The sequence below is a fragment of the Cryptomeria japonica genome, chromosome 6, assembly GCF_030272615.1.
Source record: "Cryptomeria japonica chromosome 6, Sugi_1.0, whole genome shotgun sequence".
Taxonomy (NCBI): domain Eukaryota; kingdom Viridiplantae; phylum Streptophyta; class Pinopsida; order Cupressales; family Cupressaceae; genus Cryptomeria; species Cryptomeria japonica.
Window position 1 is genome coordinate 51,863,394 of NC_081410.1, and position 15,825 is coordinate 51,879,218.

Consider the following 15,825-nt stretch of genomic DNA (forward strand, 5'->3'; position numbering starts at 1 on the left):
CGGGTTTATGAAATAATTGTTTTGTATTAATCACTTAATGCAATTTGTTAACCAATAACAAATAGTTAGGAACTAATTCGTATAACATAAATACGATTCCTTTTAATAGGCAAGATAACTTATAAATTGTTATATATAAATGTGGAAGGCCAAAGGCCATTCACACATTTGTAATTTGCTATGTCGGCCTGAAGGATCTGACCATAGCTATTATTTCAACTGTTAGGATGAAAATTCCTGCCTGTTTCTTAGGAATTCTACACAAGGATTGCAAGGTGGACTGAAATTGAAGGTTTGTATAAAATTGCAGGTGTAGGTGATCAATATTTCCAAGCAAATATAAGGAGTAATTGGCTAACTGGAGCACCATTATTTGAGGGGTTTCAACATACATTCTATCACTGTTTGGCAGATCATTCCATTCCTAACTGATCTTAGCCATTGTTCAGCATCATAGAGATATGGGTGACAGCTGTGGAGAGGTTTATACAGGATTTTTGTGCACTTTAAGAGGCTGCGACCTTCATATGCTTTCAGATTGTCCATCATTTTTCTGGTGATCAGCATCATAGATATTTGTTTCTGCTGTAGCTTAATGTTTGGGAGATGCTACACTGGTCTTGGAGGATTTGACACTATTCAGCAGCCCACCAGAAGTCTAGAGGCAGATCAATCCATGCTGCAGCAATCTATAGGCTGTACAAGAGTGATTTCATCCTCATTTTGGGCACAGTTCTTGTTACATGGTTAGCTGTATCTCATATCTGAATTATTGAGTGGATTTTAATTTCTGCATATCAGCACCACATTGGTATACCTGGGGCCGTATGTTTGTCATGAAACAATCAAATATTTGTTATACTTTCAGCTGATAAACTTTCCACAGAATCAGATAATGTACATAAAACAATTTGCTCTGAATTATAGTTGACATAAGAATACTGTAGGCGTTCATTTTTCACAGATATGCAAATTTACAATTTCATTTGAAGAATCTAATGCTATTATCTGCTGCTAAGGGTTTGTCATCTTGAAATTCTGAGTTTCCTAGCAGCTAGGGTTTCTATTTTCAGAACTCAACTATCAGAATTAAATTAATTAAATGAGAGATTGGAAATTTGATCAGTATTGGTACAATTTTGTTTGGGAACATTACAAGTTTAGACAAAGTATTGATGTTTGTAATAATGTAATGACTTATATGATAATTGTGTTTAAGAACATAATTAATTTGCACAATAGAAAATCCACGTGGTGTGATAAATAAGATAGGTACCTTGGGTCAGGGTTTGAGTCTCCTGGTAACTATAATTAAATATTGTTCTTGAGGTAAAGAGCTTGTCTCCTTCCGAGTCACATCTTCAAATGAAAAGAATAAGACTGGTATAAAAATCATTTTTGCTATTGTCAAGCAACAAAAGTGCCTTCTATTTTATATATAACTAATTGGGGTTTCTATTTGCTGTTATGTAATTCATGTTGTGCCTCTTTTATTGATTCATATAAGCAGTATTGATGTTTGGACAGGTTAAAAATATGATCTCATTGGGTGGACCACATGCTGGAACTGCATCAGTGCCTCTTTGTGGGGTAAGCTTCAAGTTTGAATAGTTATTACTTAGTAATTGCATCAGATTGTGCAAAAAGCTTGTCTGTAGTGATATGTCTATCAGCTAATTCATATCATGGATGTTGAAATGGCTTGCTGACATAGTTAGCAATCGTATCAATCTACATTTTTATCCCATGTGAATGACGATGGTTATACATGTAACAGCTCATTCGTGTCATCAATGTTAACATGACTTGATGACATGTAGCTGTTGCACCAGATCACTGGTTGAGAGTTGTATTCTGAATAAAAAATACCATTCCTTAAAATTGGTATTGTAGTGATGGTTTGTAGTATATTGATTCATATTGTTCTATAATGTCTTGCTCATGTACCTGCACATATTTTACATATCTAGGTTCAGAATCTAAGATGACTGTAAAATAAACGATCATCATTTTATGTGCTCTTTATTTTTTAATTTAATAGGCATTATGATAGAAAATATGGCAGTGTATATAGTGAGTTTTAATGTGAAAGGATAGCTGTGTTTTCCATTATTGGTAATGTTAATTGAAATTATTCTACTTCAGAACCAGCTCAAGCTCTCTGTTACAGATCTTTTACAAGCTCTGCATCATGCCTGCAATAATCACATAACAGCGAGTAATATATCATGACAAAAGCTGCATATAATTGTATTAAGAAATTTCTTTTTCCTGTATTTATTATAAACGCTTCAGAGAGTATAGACTGATAATAATTTTAGTAACTACACGTACCATCAAATTCAGAGGGACAATCATTGTTGTAGTTGTTGAGAATTCGAAACTGCTTGTAACTTTTCTGCATTGAAATCGTTTTGATGACATCTAACTAAAAGGAAAGAAATGATCATGTAACATTGATTTATATCTAAGTTACTGGGTTCGGCACTCAGAGCCCAAATACTGGTCCTGGTTCGAGTTGGGTCCCGGTTTGAGTTCAGCTCGCGTCTGGTTTGGTTTGACAACAGTCAGGAAAGTAAATACACCCCCGTTGCAGTTGCCGTCGACGAAAACACTTGTTTGCAGGTTGCTGTCGATGAAAACACCCATTTGCAGTTGTCGACACTAGTTTGCAGTTGATTGTCGATGGAGGGATAGATAGAGTTGCCGTCGATGAAGGGAGGGATTCGACGAAGAAGGGCGGGCTTCAAACAGTGAAGCCTGCTTTGAACAGTGAAGCCTTCGATAATTAATTGGCTTTCGGTTTATTATTTTACACTTTAAAAGCTTTTCTATAAATTCATAATTCACTGATTTATGATTTTATACACATTAATAATATATGTTATTATATAATAATATATATTATTATATATATAATTTTTTTTTGTATTAAGTATCATAGAATCACAAAGCTCTTTTTTTGCTCATTCGAGCATCCACGTTACAAACTTATTACAAATAGCTCCTTTCGAGCACCAAACTAGAAACAACAATTGGAAGACCAAGGGTCACAACTTAGAAATCCACTTTAAACACCAATGGAAGACCAAGAGTCACAACTTAGAATTCTACACAAAGGTGTCCCTCATGGGAGTTGAACTTGGGTCTCCACATTGAGAACTCAATGCTTTAACCAACTAAGCTCAACCCCTTGGACTATATATAATGATTATATTACATATTATAATATATAATATATATTATATTATATATATAATAATATATATTATTATATAAAAACTCTATTTTTTGAATAAAAAGAAAAAGCTTGCTCTGTAATGCCGTTACCTTTTAATGGCGGAAAGGGAGGGCTCGCAGAGAACGTGCGTATAGACTTCACAAAAGAACTGAAGGAGAACCTGGTGTTTTGGGAGGATTACGTTGTGATTGCCAAAATAATAGGGATGAACTGGCCCAGAAAGGAAATTAGAAACTGGGTTGAATGCAATTGGGGGAAAAGAACTGTAATCAAATTTATTGCAAAGGGTTTCTTCGTAGTTCTGTTTGAAGAGAAGGAGGAGAGAAACAAAGCACTCACAGACAGAAACTGGTTCGTCAAGTCGCATGCTGTTTACATCCAACCGTGGACACCTCATTTTGACCCTACCCCTTTGGCTGTTTATTCCGAGCCAGTGTGGATTCGCTTATATAATCTCCCAATAGAATATTGGAGTGAGGATCTATGGGAAAAAATTGGTAGAACTTTGGGTACATTGCTGGAAATAGACTACGATGATGAAAAAGATATATGTAAATGTGCCCGTTTAAGAATAGCAGCAGTCAAAAGAATTCCCGAACGTATTACCTTGATATCGGACCATGGGGAATGGTCTCAGAAAGTGGAGATTGATAAAGAAATACCAAGATGCCCTAGATGTGGCAGTAAATCACATGAAGAACAAGATTGTAAGATGTTTGTCAGAAAAGCCAATAAGATATTTAAAAAACTAGTACAGATTTGGAGGAAAATTTCAGATGAAAGAAAGAAAACGATTGATTATCAAGAAAAGATCCAAAACGGGGTAGAGGAACAGTCTCTTGAAAAAGGAAGATTAGAAACGGTTTTAACGCAGAAGGAAACTATTGGTGGACCGGAAAACATGAAGGAAATATCGAAGGAGGCAGAATTGGAAGATGGCGAGATAAATCAGAAGATATTCAATGCAGAAGATAGTGGAAGAAAGATTAAGAGAAGTAGAATTAATACAGAGAAGGTCACTAGAGAAACAAGTATAATAATGAAATGATTGTCAAACACGGAATTCGAATATGAAAGGGGCTCAGATGAAGAAATTTACCAATTTGATGAATTGGAGAACATTGATCCTAGAAGCATCAGTCATTCGGCCAATGTATTGTTGGGAAAGACAAAAGGTATGAGGGGCAGAAGAAGCAATAAACAGAAGAGAGAGGATAGAGCCAAAGAGAAGGGTATTATTGGTGTGCTGGATTACATAAAGAAAACCAAGGGAGGAGGAATCTCCCTTGGAAATCAATGAAAATAACAACATGGAATGTCAGGGGTTTATTGGCCCCTGACAAAAAACGCTTGGTCAAGAGGGCTTTTCAAAGAATTTCAAGAGACATCATCATGTTGCAAGAGACCAAGCTCAATGAAGAAAAAGCTTTCTTTTTCAAATCTTTAAGTAGGATGTGGGATTGTGTCTTTCAAGAGGCAAAAGGCTCCATGGGTGGACTGGCGACTCTATGGAATCCAGATAAAGTGACAGTAGAATTGATTAATAAGCAAGATAATTGGATACATTGTAAAGCAAGAACATTGCAGGAAGATATGGAATTCTCCCTAATCAATGTTTATGGACCGACAAAGACAAAGGAAAAGAAAAGGGTTTGGAAAGAAATTACAGATCAGATCAGAATGTTTGATCCGGGGAAAACAATAGTAGCAGGAGATTTTAATGCAATTCTCAACAATGATGAAAAATGTGGAGGTTTAAGAATGAATGCCTGAGTGATGGAAGATTTCAGAGATTTTGTAGAAAATAATAACCTTTTTGATGTTATTCCTAAAACTGGAAATTTCACTTGGACCAATAGGAGGGCAAACTTTTGCAGAATATCTGAGAGACTGGACAGAATATTTGTTGGTTCATTTTGGATAAGAGGTAGTTTTGATCTGGAATAAAAAATTCAGCCCTTAACACTTTCGGACCATTACCCGGTTCAGTTAACTTGTACAATACCATTGATGAAGGTGAAAGGCAACTTCAAGTTCTTAAGCATGTGGTGGCGAGATTCAAACTTTGAAGAAAACATGGAAAAATGGTGGAAAGAATGTAAAGATATTAAGGGCACTCCTAGTTTTTGTTTTGTTCAAAAGTTAAAATATCTCAAAAACAAGATCAAAATATGGAACGTGGCTTCCTTCAAGAACATCTTTGCTGAAAAAATCAGAGTGGAAGAGGAACTAAATAGGATTAATAATATGGTGATAGAGAAGGGGATGACGAATGAAGAATTCCATGAAGAGAATTCCCTTAAAGCGGAACTGGCAGAATTACTCCTGAGAGAAGAAATGTATTGGAGGGACAAATCCAGGGAATTATGGATATATGCAGGGGACTCAAATTCTAAATTTTTCCATGCCTCATTTAAAGCAAAAGGAATAAAAATAGAATTAATCAGCTGAAAGATATCTCGGGTAAAATGGTCAGTAGAGCAGAAGATGTGGAGAACATTGCAGTCAAATATTTTGAAGACAACTTGGGATCTCTGGAGGGGGAGAGTAATGAAACAGTTGATTATCTACTAGACATCATTGACAAACAGATTATGGATGAGGATAATGCTGCTCTTTTGGCCCCAATTTCAAAAGATGAAGTTAAAAAGGCAACATTTGAACTGCACTCGCACAAAGTTCCGGGCCCTGATGGGATGACAATGGAGGTGTATCAGAAGTGCTGGAAATTTATGGGAGAAGACATTTGGATGGTGGTGGAGGAATTTAGAAGGAGAGGCAAATTTGCTAAAGAAATAAATAATACTCTGATAGCCTTGATTCCAAAAAAGCAAAATTGCCTAAGTATAGCAGATTATAGGCCTATATCTTTGTGCAATACAATATATAAAATCATATCCAAAGTCATGGTTAATAGATTGAAGATGGTTTTAGATAAGCTAGTATCTCCAGAACAAAATGGTTTTACTCCCGGGAGAGAAATTGCTGATAGCATAATCATGGTTGCTGAAACAATACACTCGATGAAAAGAATCAAGACACAGGGGATGGTGATAAAACTGAATGTTAGTAAGGCATATGATCGGGTAAATTGGCTTTTCCTCTTTTCAGTTCTTGAAAGATTCGGTTTTGATTCCAAATGGATAAATTGTATAAAACACTGCGTATCGTCAGTATCATACTCCATCATTGTAAATGGTTCTATAGTAGGTTTCTTTCAAGCTTCAAAAGGTATTAAACAAGGAGATCCATTGTCTCCCTTTTTGTTTGTATTAATGGCTGAGATTCTGGGTAGAAATGTAAGAGTTTAGTTAAAAAGGGTTTTTGGAAAGGAGCATTCATTCATAACAGCATTGATCCTATCTCCCACTCTCAATTTGCTGATGATACAATTCTCTTTGGGGAAGCCACTGAAAAGGAAGCAGTGGTTATTAAGAAACTTCTGAATGACTATGAAATAGGCTCGGGGCAGAGTGTGAACAAGGAGAAATCAATGATATATTTCTTCAATACTAATGTGAGAAGGCAAAGTAAAATAAAGGAAATCATGGGCTATCCTCTAGGCAACTTTCCTCTAAAATACTTAGGGGTTCAACTAGATCCGGGTAGACAACATAACAAAATGTGGGAGGACGTTATTAACAAATGTCAAGTAAAGGCCTCTTCCTGGAAGAACAAGTGGTTAACTCAGGTAGGTAGAATCCAGATGATTAAATCTGTTCTTTCTGTGATTCCCATTTATCAAATGTCATGCTTTAGGTTATCATTTAAGGCAGCAAAAGAATTAGGCAGTCTTTTCAAAAAGTTTTTTGTGGGAAGGAGCTCAGGAGAAAAAGAAGTTTCCTCTCATCAACTGGGATACAACTTGTTTAATAAAATTGGAGAGAGGAGCGGGTCTAAGAAAAATGGATTTGCACAATCAAGCTCTTGGGGCTAAATTAGCATGGAAAATGTATTCCAAACCTCACAAAACATGGTGTAAGATTATGGCGGCTAAATATTTGGATTCAACCGAAGCAGAAAGGATTTTTACAGTGGCCAACTCAATTAAGGGATCCCCAATTTAGAAACATATTTGGGAAAGCAGTAGCATATTAACAGAGCACCTGACATGGAAAATAGGAAATGGTGGAAAGGCAAAATTTTGGAGAGATTCATGGAATGGTGACATTTCTTTAGCAGAAGAAATAGACGACAAGGAATGGATTTATGAAGTGGAAATAGAGGTAGGCTATTATGTGGCGGATTATATTTTGGAAGGGCAGAAGGAATCAGATTGGATTAAATGGAAATCAGTTGGGGAATGGAAGATGGAAAAAAACATACAGTTAAAAGACATTCTAAACAGGAAAAAAAAAATTATATATCTTAACGAAGAAGATCAGTTACTATAGAGTGTCTCTAAAACTAGAAAATATAAAGTCAATCTGGGATATGAGATCCTTAGGAACAGAATAAAGAATGTGGAATGGCCCTCAAAGTTGAGTTGGCATAAATTAGTATTGCCTAAGGCAGGGGCATTCCTATGGACAGCTTTGCACGGCCGCATATTAACAGGGGATAGATTGAGAACTATTGGAATTGTTGGACCAAGTATGTGCATCCTCTGCAAGGAAAACGAAGAGGCAGTGGATCATCTTTTACTTTGGTGCTCGTACACTAAAAAAGTCTGGGATTGGCTATTGGATAAACTGCAGTTTGGATCGGTGAGAAATCTAACATTAAAAAGTTTTTTATTATCATGGCCGACCAATATCAATAAATCAAAATGGAGTATATTGTGGGTGGTGAGTCCATCGCTGCTTGTGTGGCATATATGGAAGGAAAGAAACAGAAGAGTATTTAATGAGGAAGCTCTGTCTTATGATATGCTAATTCCAAAAATAAAAAGAGCTATAGAAGAGGTAATCAATGTGATAGTAGTGGGAGGGAAGTATTGTATGTATTCTTCTTGGGACAAAGAGATGGAAAGACACTGGATTTTAATGAAAATTAGTGGATACAAACTAATGGAGAAGAAGCAGAACAAAGCCAGTGAAGTATGGATTCCTCCAAAGGCTGGAAACTTCAAGATGAACTTTGATGGTGCTAGCCGAGGCAACCCGGGAAAATCTGGATACGGTGCCATTATAAGGAATGAGTTTGGCAATTTTGTAGGGGCAAAATATGGTTCCCTGGGAATCAACACAAATAACATGGCTGAATTGGCGGGATTACTAGCTGGAATGGAATGGTGTGTGGCTCACGGCATTCAGGATGTAGAAGTGGAGGGAGACTCACAAATTATCCTGAATCGCATTTCAAACATGAATTTTGAAAATTGGAAACTGGAGGCGGTACGACCCAAAATCCAGAAAATAAGCGAAAGTTTAAACAATTTCACCCTCAAACACATCTACTGAGAGGGCAACGCGGCGGCGGACTGGTTGGCTAACAGAGGCATTGAATGTGATGACTCAATACAGTTGACAGAAAAGGAGGAGCTACCAGATGGATTGATAGAGATCCTTGCTACAGACAGAGGCAGATTTCCTAAAACTGGAATTGGTTGACAGAGATTTTATGTGAAAAGAAGGGTGCATAGAGGACAAACGTGAAGGTTTCAATCATGCCTCGATTGCACATAGCATTATGGCCTTGTCACATCTGAGAACTTTTCTTAAAGATAAACGTTAGACAGAGACTAAAAGAAGAGTCAAGCAAGAAAAGATAATGCTCAGGTACCGATAATAGGGATCTAGGAAGTCACATGGCTCCCGAGAGGCTCAGATAGTTCAGAAAAGAAAACTCAGAAAAGATATGAATTCAGTCAGTAAGATTCTAGCAGAAATAGGACAAAGATAGAAATGGCCAAATCATTCTCCATCCTTTTAAGGCGAAGGTGAAGGCTTTTTTGCCAAGTGATTTTTTGGACAAGGTCTTAGGGGAGACTTGAAGGATTTGTGCTAAATATGGCTTTTTTCAGAAGGATCAGTTGTGTTAACTGTGAAAATGCATTGATTGCACAGCTGAGAAACTTGTTCAATTCTGAAGAATATGTTTATGAATCCATTAGGGGGCTTGTGGGCATTACCTTAAACACTGACAGACACTGGTGCGATGCTCTGGTGTTGGAAGCTGTTCTTCTTCCTTTGGCAGATATCATTGAAACGAAGGAAAAAGTGGTTGAATTAATAGCAGGTTTCATAAAACCCTTCATAGCAGATACGGTTGCAGAAGCCCTTCTGGGCCTGGAGGAAGGAGTCAGAGTTAGTATACTGAAGGTATACTTTCAATTTGAAAATTACCTTCGATCGGACTCTGAGGAAGAGGAAGAGAGTGATGGAGTTGACAAAGGAGAAGATAGTGAGAGCAGTGATGGAGGAGAGGAGGCTTCTGTGACCAGTGAGGAGATCCGGGCGATGGCCCGCAGGGAAGTGTGGAGGGAAGAGCGGGAGAGAAGGAAGAATTTTGGGGATGAGGCATGGGAAATTTTTAGATGCGCAGTCTTCAATGGAAACCTTGAACCATTTCGTAGGATCATTGAGGTAGAAGAGTGGTGGCTTCCGGAGAGTTCCACACGTAAAGCAATCACGATAGGTGAGCATGCTGCTATGATATACCAAGCCATAGGAGGCTAGATGTAACCCCGGTTTTGTGTTTGGGTTAGTGGAGGAAATTGGGATGTAGCTGGAGGGATAACCTTATGGGCATATTAAGCAAAGTATTTTATATGTATTTGGGTTGATTTAGATGGTTTTAGGGTATATGAATATTTATTACAATGTTAATTCAAAATTTTCAAGTAATATAGGGAGCTATCCCCATAAAAGATAGCACTTATTGATTAAAAAAAAAAATATATATATATATATATTATTATATAATATAATATAATAATATATATATTATATTATATTATTTAATTATTATATAATATATATATATATATATAGATATTTTCTATTGTTTTTGTACTAACGAACCCAAACCCCTTTTCAAAAATTTGCCGTTCCGGCGTACCGGTTCTTCGAACCTAAACCCAGTAACTTAGATTTATATCTGTATGAAAAATAATTATCTACAAAAGTAACTTTAGACTTTGAGAATGAATTTGATTAAAGTAGAAATATGCTTGGAGTAAAATGATTATTTCATTTAGTCAATTATAAGGAATAAATTCTCAAGCAACAATGAGTGAAAATGTTCTATTTCACGTATGAATTAGCTTTTAGGAATTCAATCCCAAATAGTACTTTTAGTAGGTACAGGGATGAGGGTTACCATGATGGGTATGGATATTGTGACATAATTTTGGATTTCTTATAATGCTGAATTATTTGTGTATATTATAAAATGCAAAATAAAATTTTTTCAAAATGAAAAAAATGAATTACCAACAATTATATGATGATTGGTTGTTGGTTGCTGATTTTGCTAGGGATGTATGGATTTTCTTGACCTTGGACTACTTAAAGTTGAAATTTGATAGTGTTTTCCTTGTGAAAATACTTGAGGCATTTGTCAAGCCCAAATGGCATCATCATCTGCTCATACAAGCCATGCTTTGTCTTGAATATAGTCTTTCGTTCATTTCCTTTGATTTTGAGATGATGATAATTACTCTTCAGATCAGCCATTGAAAAGTATTCGGCTCCATTCAAACAATTTGTGAGATCAGCCTTTGAAAAGTATGTGGCTCCATTCAAACAATTTATGAGATCATCCATCCATTTTAACAAAAGGGGGTACTTGATGGTAATTTTATTTATTGCACTTGAGTTTGTGTACATTTTCCATTCACCTTCTTTCTTCAGTGCAAGCATTGTGCAAGGGCTCATACTTTCTTTGATCAAACCTCCTTCACTCATGTTGGATTCATTCTATATGGTGCCTTGCAAACTAGATTATGGCATCAAGTCAATACAATGTAAGATCCTTTGTAATTATTAGAATAATATCTTTATTCAGTTATTTAATGGTCAATATTGTATGATATTGTAAATATTAGGAGTTTCTAATTTCGTTTCTGTTATCGGTTGTTTCTTAATAGAAACATCGATCTCTTGTAACTCTATATAATGATCTTTCGTTCATTCATTAATTCATTTAGTTTTTACCATTACCTCTTGTAATATGGTATTAGAGCCATTGGCTAAATTTTTTCAAAAAATTTTATAATTCTAAAATTTTTTTTAGTGAATTTTTTTTTAGTGCATGATTGTGGATCGAGGGTTTTAACGTGATTCCTTTTTTCACGTTCTCGTTTTTCAAATCCTCTGGTCGTGTTCGACATCCAGTGGGATTTTTTTTCGTCGCTTTTGTTCAACGACCTCCATCTTCAATCTGCTCACGACCCGCGATTTTCTTCTTTCGCGTCGTGGCCTGTTTGTGGTTGTCGCGACGTGTTCTTCCGCGATCTGTTACAAGCCCGATGAATTTTTTTTTGCGTCAGTAGTCTGTTCAAAGTGACGACGGCGATTTCGTGCTTTTTTCACGCGCTTTATTGATCGCGGGTCTATGTCTATCGGTGACCCTCTGTGTTTTTTCACTGCATTTTTTCTGCAATGTTTTGCAACTTTTCTTCCGCGCCCTAGGGTTATTTCCGATGACATAATCTTTTTCCAATGACGGCTTTTGATTTTAGCGGATTTTTCACAATCAGGGTTTGCGATTTTTGGCGGATAAGGTTGGGCTATGTGCAAAATTCGAATTTTTGTATCTAGGGTTTAATTTGAACCCTCAGTAAATTTTTCCAGCGGCTAGGGCACACGTATTTCAAAAAAATTTCGTGGGTCCATTCAAATTTTTCCTGGGTCCATCAATATTTTTTGGGTTTTTTGAAATCTCATTTGGGTATCTCTCAGATTTTTTTTGGGTCATCAGAAATTTGTACATTGCGATCCGTGCTGGAAAATTTCTTCATTCTGCCTTGAAATCTATATTCGTTTTCTGCTTAGTTTTGTTCATTACACGTTGCGTTTATGCGATTTCACGCGTTGAATAACTTCTGCCTTGATATTTGTGCCATCAATCAGTCAACCAGCTTTGACCTCCGTTCACGTGATGGCATCTTTGACAAATATTCTGCTCGAGGGGAGTCAAAAATTAAATAGTAGGAATTATAACAGCTGGAAGCAGCGGATGCTCACTATTTTTGAGTATCGTGTCATCGATGACTTGCTCCTTGGAAAAGCCACCCGTCCTCCTGCAATTGGTCCTAATCAAACAAAGTTTGATGAACAAAATCGTGACCGACGATCAGCTTCCTCAGATTCCTTCCATCAAAATAGCTACCGAGATATGGGAGCATCTCAAGACAATGCATGAGACGTTTGTTAAGAGGAGAGCCTTCTTTCTGAAAAATATGCTCCTCTATAGTCATGGATGAGAGAAAATCCCTTCAAGAGCATCTCAGGAGGATCAAGGAAATCCGTGATCAGTTAGGAGCATCTCAATGGGATCAAGGAAATCCGTGACCAATTAGAAAATCCCTTCAGGAGCATCTCAATCGGATCAAGGAAATCCGTGACTAGTTAGAAAATCCCTTCAGGAGCATCTCAATCGACGTGACCTTCAGTTCACATCAGTGGAGTATCATTGATCGGGAGACTCAGTCAATAGTTGCCGTGGGTCTTGAGGATCATGGTCTTTTTCAGACTAGTTGATTCTGGTGATTCTTAGGAGCTTGCCATGGCAGCCAAGCACTCCTCTGTTAGTACACTCTGGCATTAGTGTTATGGGCACTTAAATGTGCTCTATCTTTCCTAGCTTGTTCGAGAAGATCTTGTCATCAAATTGCCAGAGATCCAGACCCAGAACCTCGGAGTTTGCGGAGCATGTCAGGTTGGCAAGCAGCATCAGATTTCGTTTTCAGATGGCGACTCTTGGGGAGCTTCTAAGGTACTACAACTAGTCCATGCTGATATCTGTGGACCTATGGCTACTCCTTCTGTTATTGGGTCTAGGTATTTTCTACTTTTTGTTGATGATTTTAGTAGAAAAATGTGGGTGTATTTTCTTCATCAGAAATTAGAAGTGTTTGTTGTTTTTCAAAAGTTCAAAGCTTTAGCAGAGAAAGAGTCTAGTAATCATATTGTTACTCTTCAGTCTGATAATGGGGGAGAATTCCGTTCTTTTGCCTTCTCCCATTTTTGTGAACAACATGGCATCAAACGCCAACTCACTGCACTTACACCCCTAAGCAAAATGGTGTCGTTGAGCGGAGGAACCACACGATTACTGAAATGGCCCATTCTATGCTTGAACACACGAGTGTTCTGAAGAAGTTTTGGGCTGAAGCAATTAACACTACAGTCTATCTTCTGAATCGGTCTCCTACTGTGGCTATGAAGAAGAGGACTCTGGAAGAGGCCTGGCCAGGCCGAAGCCCATAATCAGTCATCTCAAAGTTTTTGGCTCCATTGCTTTTGTTTGGATCCTTGATGCGAAACACACCAAGTTGGATGCCAAGAGCCAAAAACTCATGCTTAGTAGCTACAGTGATAATCACAAAGCCTACCGACTTATTGACATCGAAACGAATCGTCTCATCTTCAGTCGTGATGTGGTTTTTGATGAGGAACGAGGGCCTTTTCAGCTCTCTCCTCCAGTTGTGAATTCAGAGGATCAGCCTCTCAAGGCTCAAGACTTGGGTGTCCGTCTTCCATTAGGTCCACCAGATGAGAGGGCTCCAGCTGTTCCAGTTCTTGCACCTACACTAGTTCCTTCTCCTGCAGGATCACCTAGACATTCAACTGCACCACCTGGTTTCCTCAGGATTCACTCGATCTTTTGTTTGATGAACCTGATCCTGTTGCACCTCCTGCATCTCTAAGACAATTGTTGATCTTCATGATGATGAGCTCATTGAGGGTAGAACTGCTCGAAAGATGAGCAAACATTTGGATTATGTCAAACATTGCTCTCATGGCCAACATTCATAGTGTGTACAAACCTCAAACATACACAAAGGCGAAAGGGATACTTGAGTGGGAACAAGCTATGGCAACTGAGCACCACATCTTGCTGAAAATAAACACTTGGGTTCTGTTAGATCTTCCTCTAGGGAAGAAACCCATTGGATGCAAATGGGTCTATAAGGTCAAATACAAGGCTGATGGTACTTTGGATGAGTACAAGGCTCGTCTCGTTGCCAAAGGCTTCTCTCAACATGAAGGGATTGATTACGAGGTGACCTTTGCTCGAATAGCAAAGATGAACACCATCAGATTAGTCCTAGCCATGGCAGCTCAGTGTGGCTGGAAGGTCCATCAAATAGACGTCAAGAGTGCCTTCCTGAATGGTGAGCTTCAGGAAGAGGTCTACATGACACAACCTCCTGGATTCATGTAATGTCCCCTCCTCAGTGAGCACCTGAGTTTAGAGGACTAGCCTATCATTTGAACCTCGTAGGCTAGTATGGTGGATTAGAGGGTCCATTTTAGGCACTCATGAGCTCTTCAGGGGGTAGTTGGTATGATTATTCTCACTAGTTCATTGGTTGATTTGGTGGTGGCGATATTATAGTAAGTCAATGGGTTGATAGAGGTGGACCTTACTAATTTTAGTAAGGCATTCAGATGGATAGATTATTCAATGGGTAAGCCAGCAATGTCAGTTGAATTGATAAATGCCATTTATTTTTGGAGTAATAATATTATAATTATTATTAAGGTAATACTTTAATAATAATTATTATTAGTGGTGAGTTAATAATGGCATATCATTAATAATTATATTGACTGTGTTTTGAAGGAGATATTAAATATTCTTCTAAGTCAATATGATTATTTATTAATGATTGGGCGCTCACTTGTGAGACATATATTATACATTTTATGTCTGATATAATTTAAAATTATAAAATAGGCCAATTGTTGGAAATCAAGCCATGTGAAGGAGGGTATAAATAGCACTCAAAAAGCATTGTATTTCATTCTATGTTATTTTCTTTTGTTGCTTGTGGAATTTTGTGATGTCCCCATAATAGTGATTGATATCTAAATACACTTATGTATCAGTTATTTAATTTTAAGAGTTTATGATTGAAACTCTTTAGTATTATGTAATCAGTTTCATAAACATAATAAATAGATTATACACGCATTTACATTAACAATACATATTCATATATTACATAATATTAATATTCTTATCTACATGGTAATCATAGTGCAATATTGACAAGGCAACAATAACTAATAAGACCAAAGAAACTCAGACTCAGACTCGGACTCAGACTCGGCTGGACTCGAGAAGGTGAAAAACTCAAGAAATTTAGAGATTTTTAAAGATTTTGGACCCCAGTCTATGTTTGGCCGAGTCTGGTCGAGTCTAGCCGAGTTTGGCCGAGTCTAGGCGAGTTTGGACCCCAGACTCGGCCGAGTCCAAGTCCGAGTTTGCTGGACTCGTGGGGGGTGACTCGGACTCGGACTCGTCGAGTTTGGCCGATTTCTGGCGATTTTCGTTTCTTTGGTATTATGTAAGACTAATAAAACATTAATAAACAATATAAAACAATATAGTGGCAGACAAGATTTGACGCATATCAGATTTGTCTGCCTTCCCATCCATTAAATAAACCATACATGAAGACATCAAAT

General features: G+C 37.3%; 1 protein-coding gene across 1 annotated transcript in view; it reads left to right on the forward strand.

Moving 5' to 3' along the window:
* Positions 1 to 15,825, forward strand: part of LOC131064234 (uncharacterized) — a 141,047-nt gene that overhangs the window by 66,190 nt on the left and 59,032 nt on the right. The window contains exon 7 of the mRNA XM_057998331.2: positions 1,528 to 1,590. Coding sequence (XP_057854314.2) covers positions 1,528 to 1,590 — 63 coding nt within the window. The remainder of the gene's footprint in view (positions 1 to 1,527; positions 1,591 to 15,825) is intronic.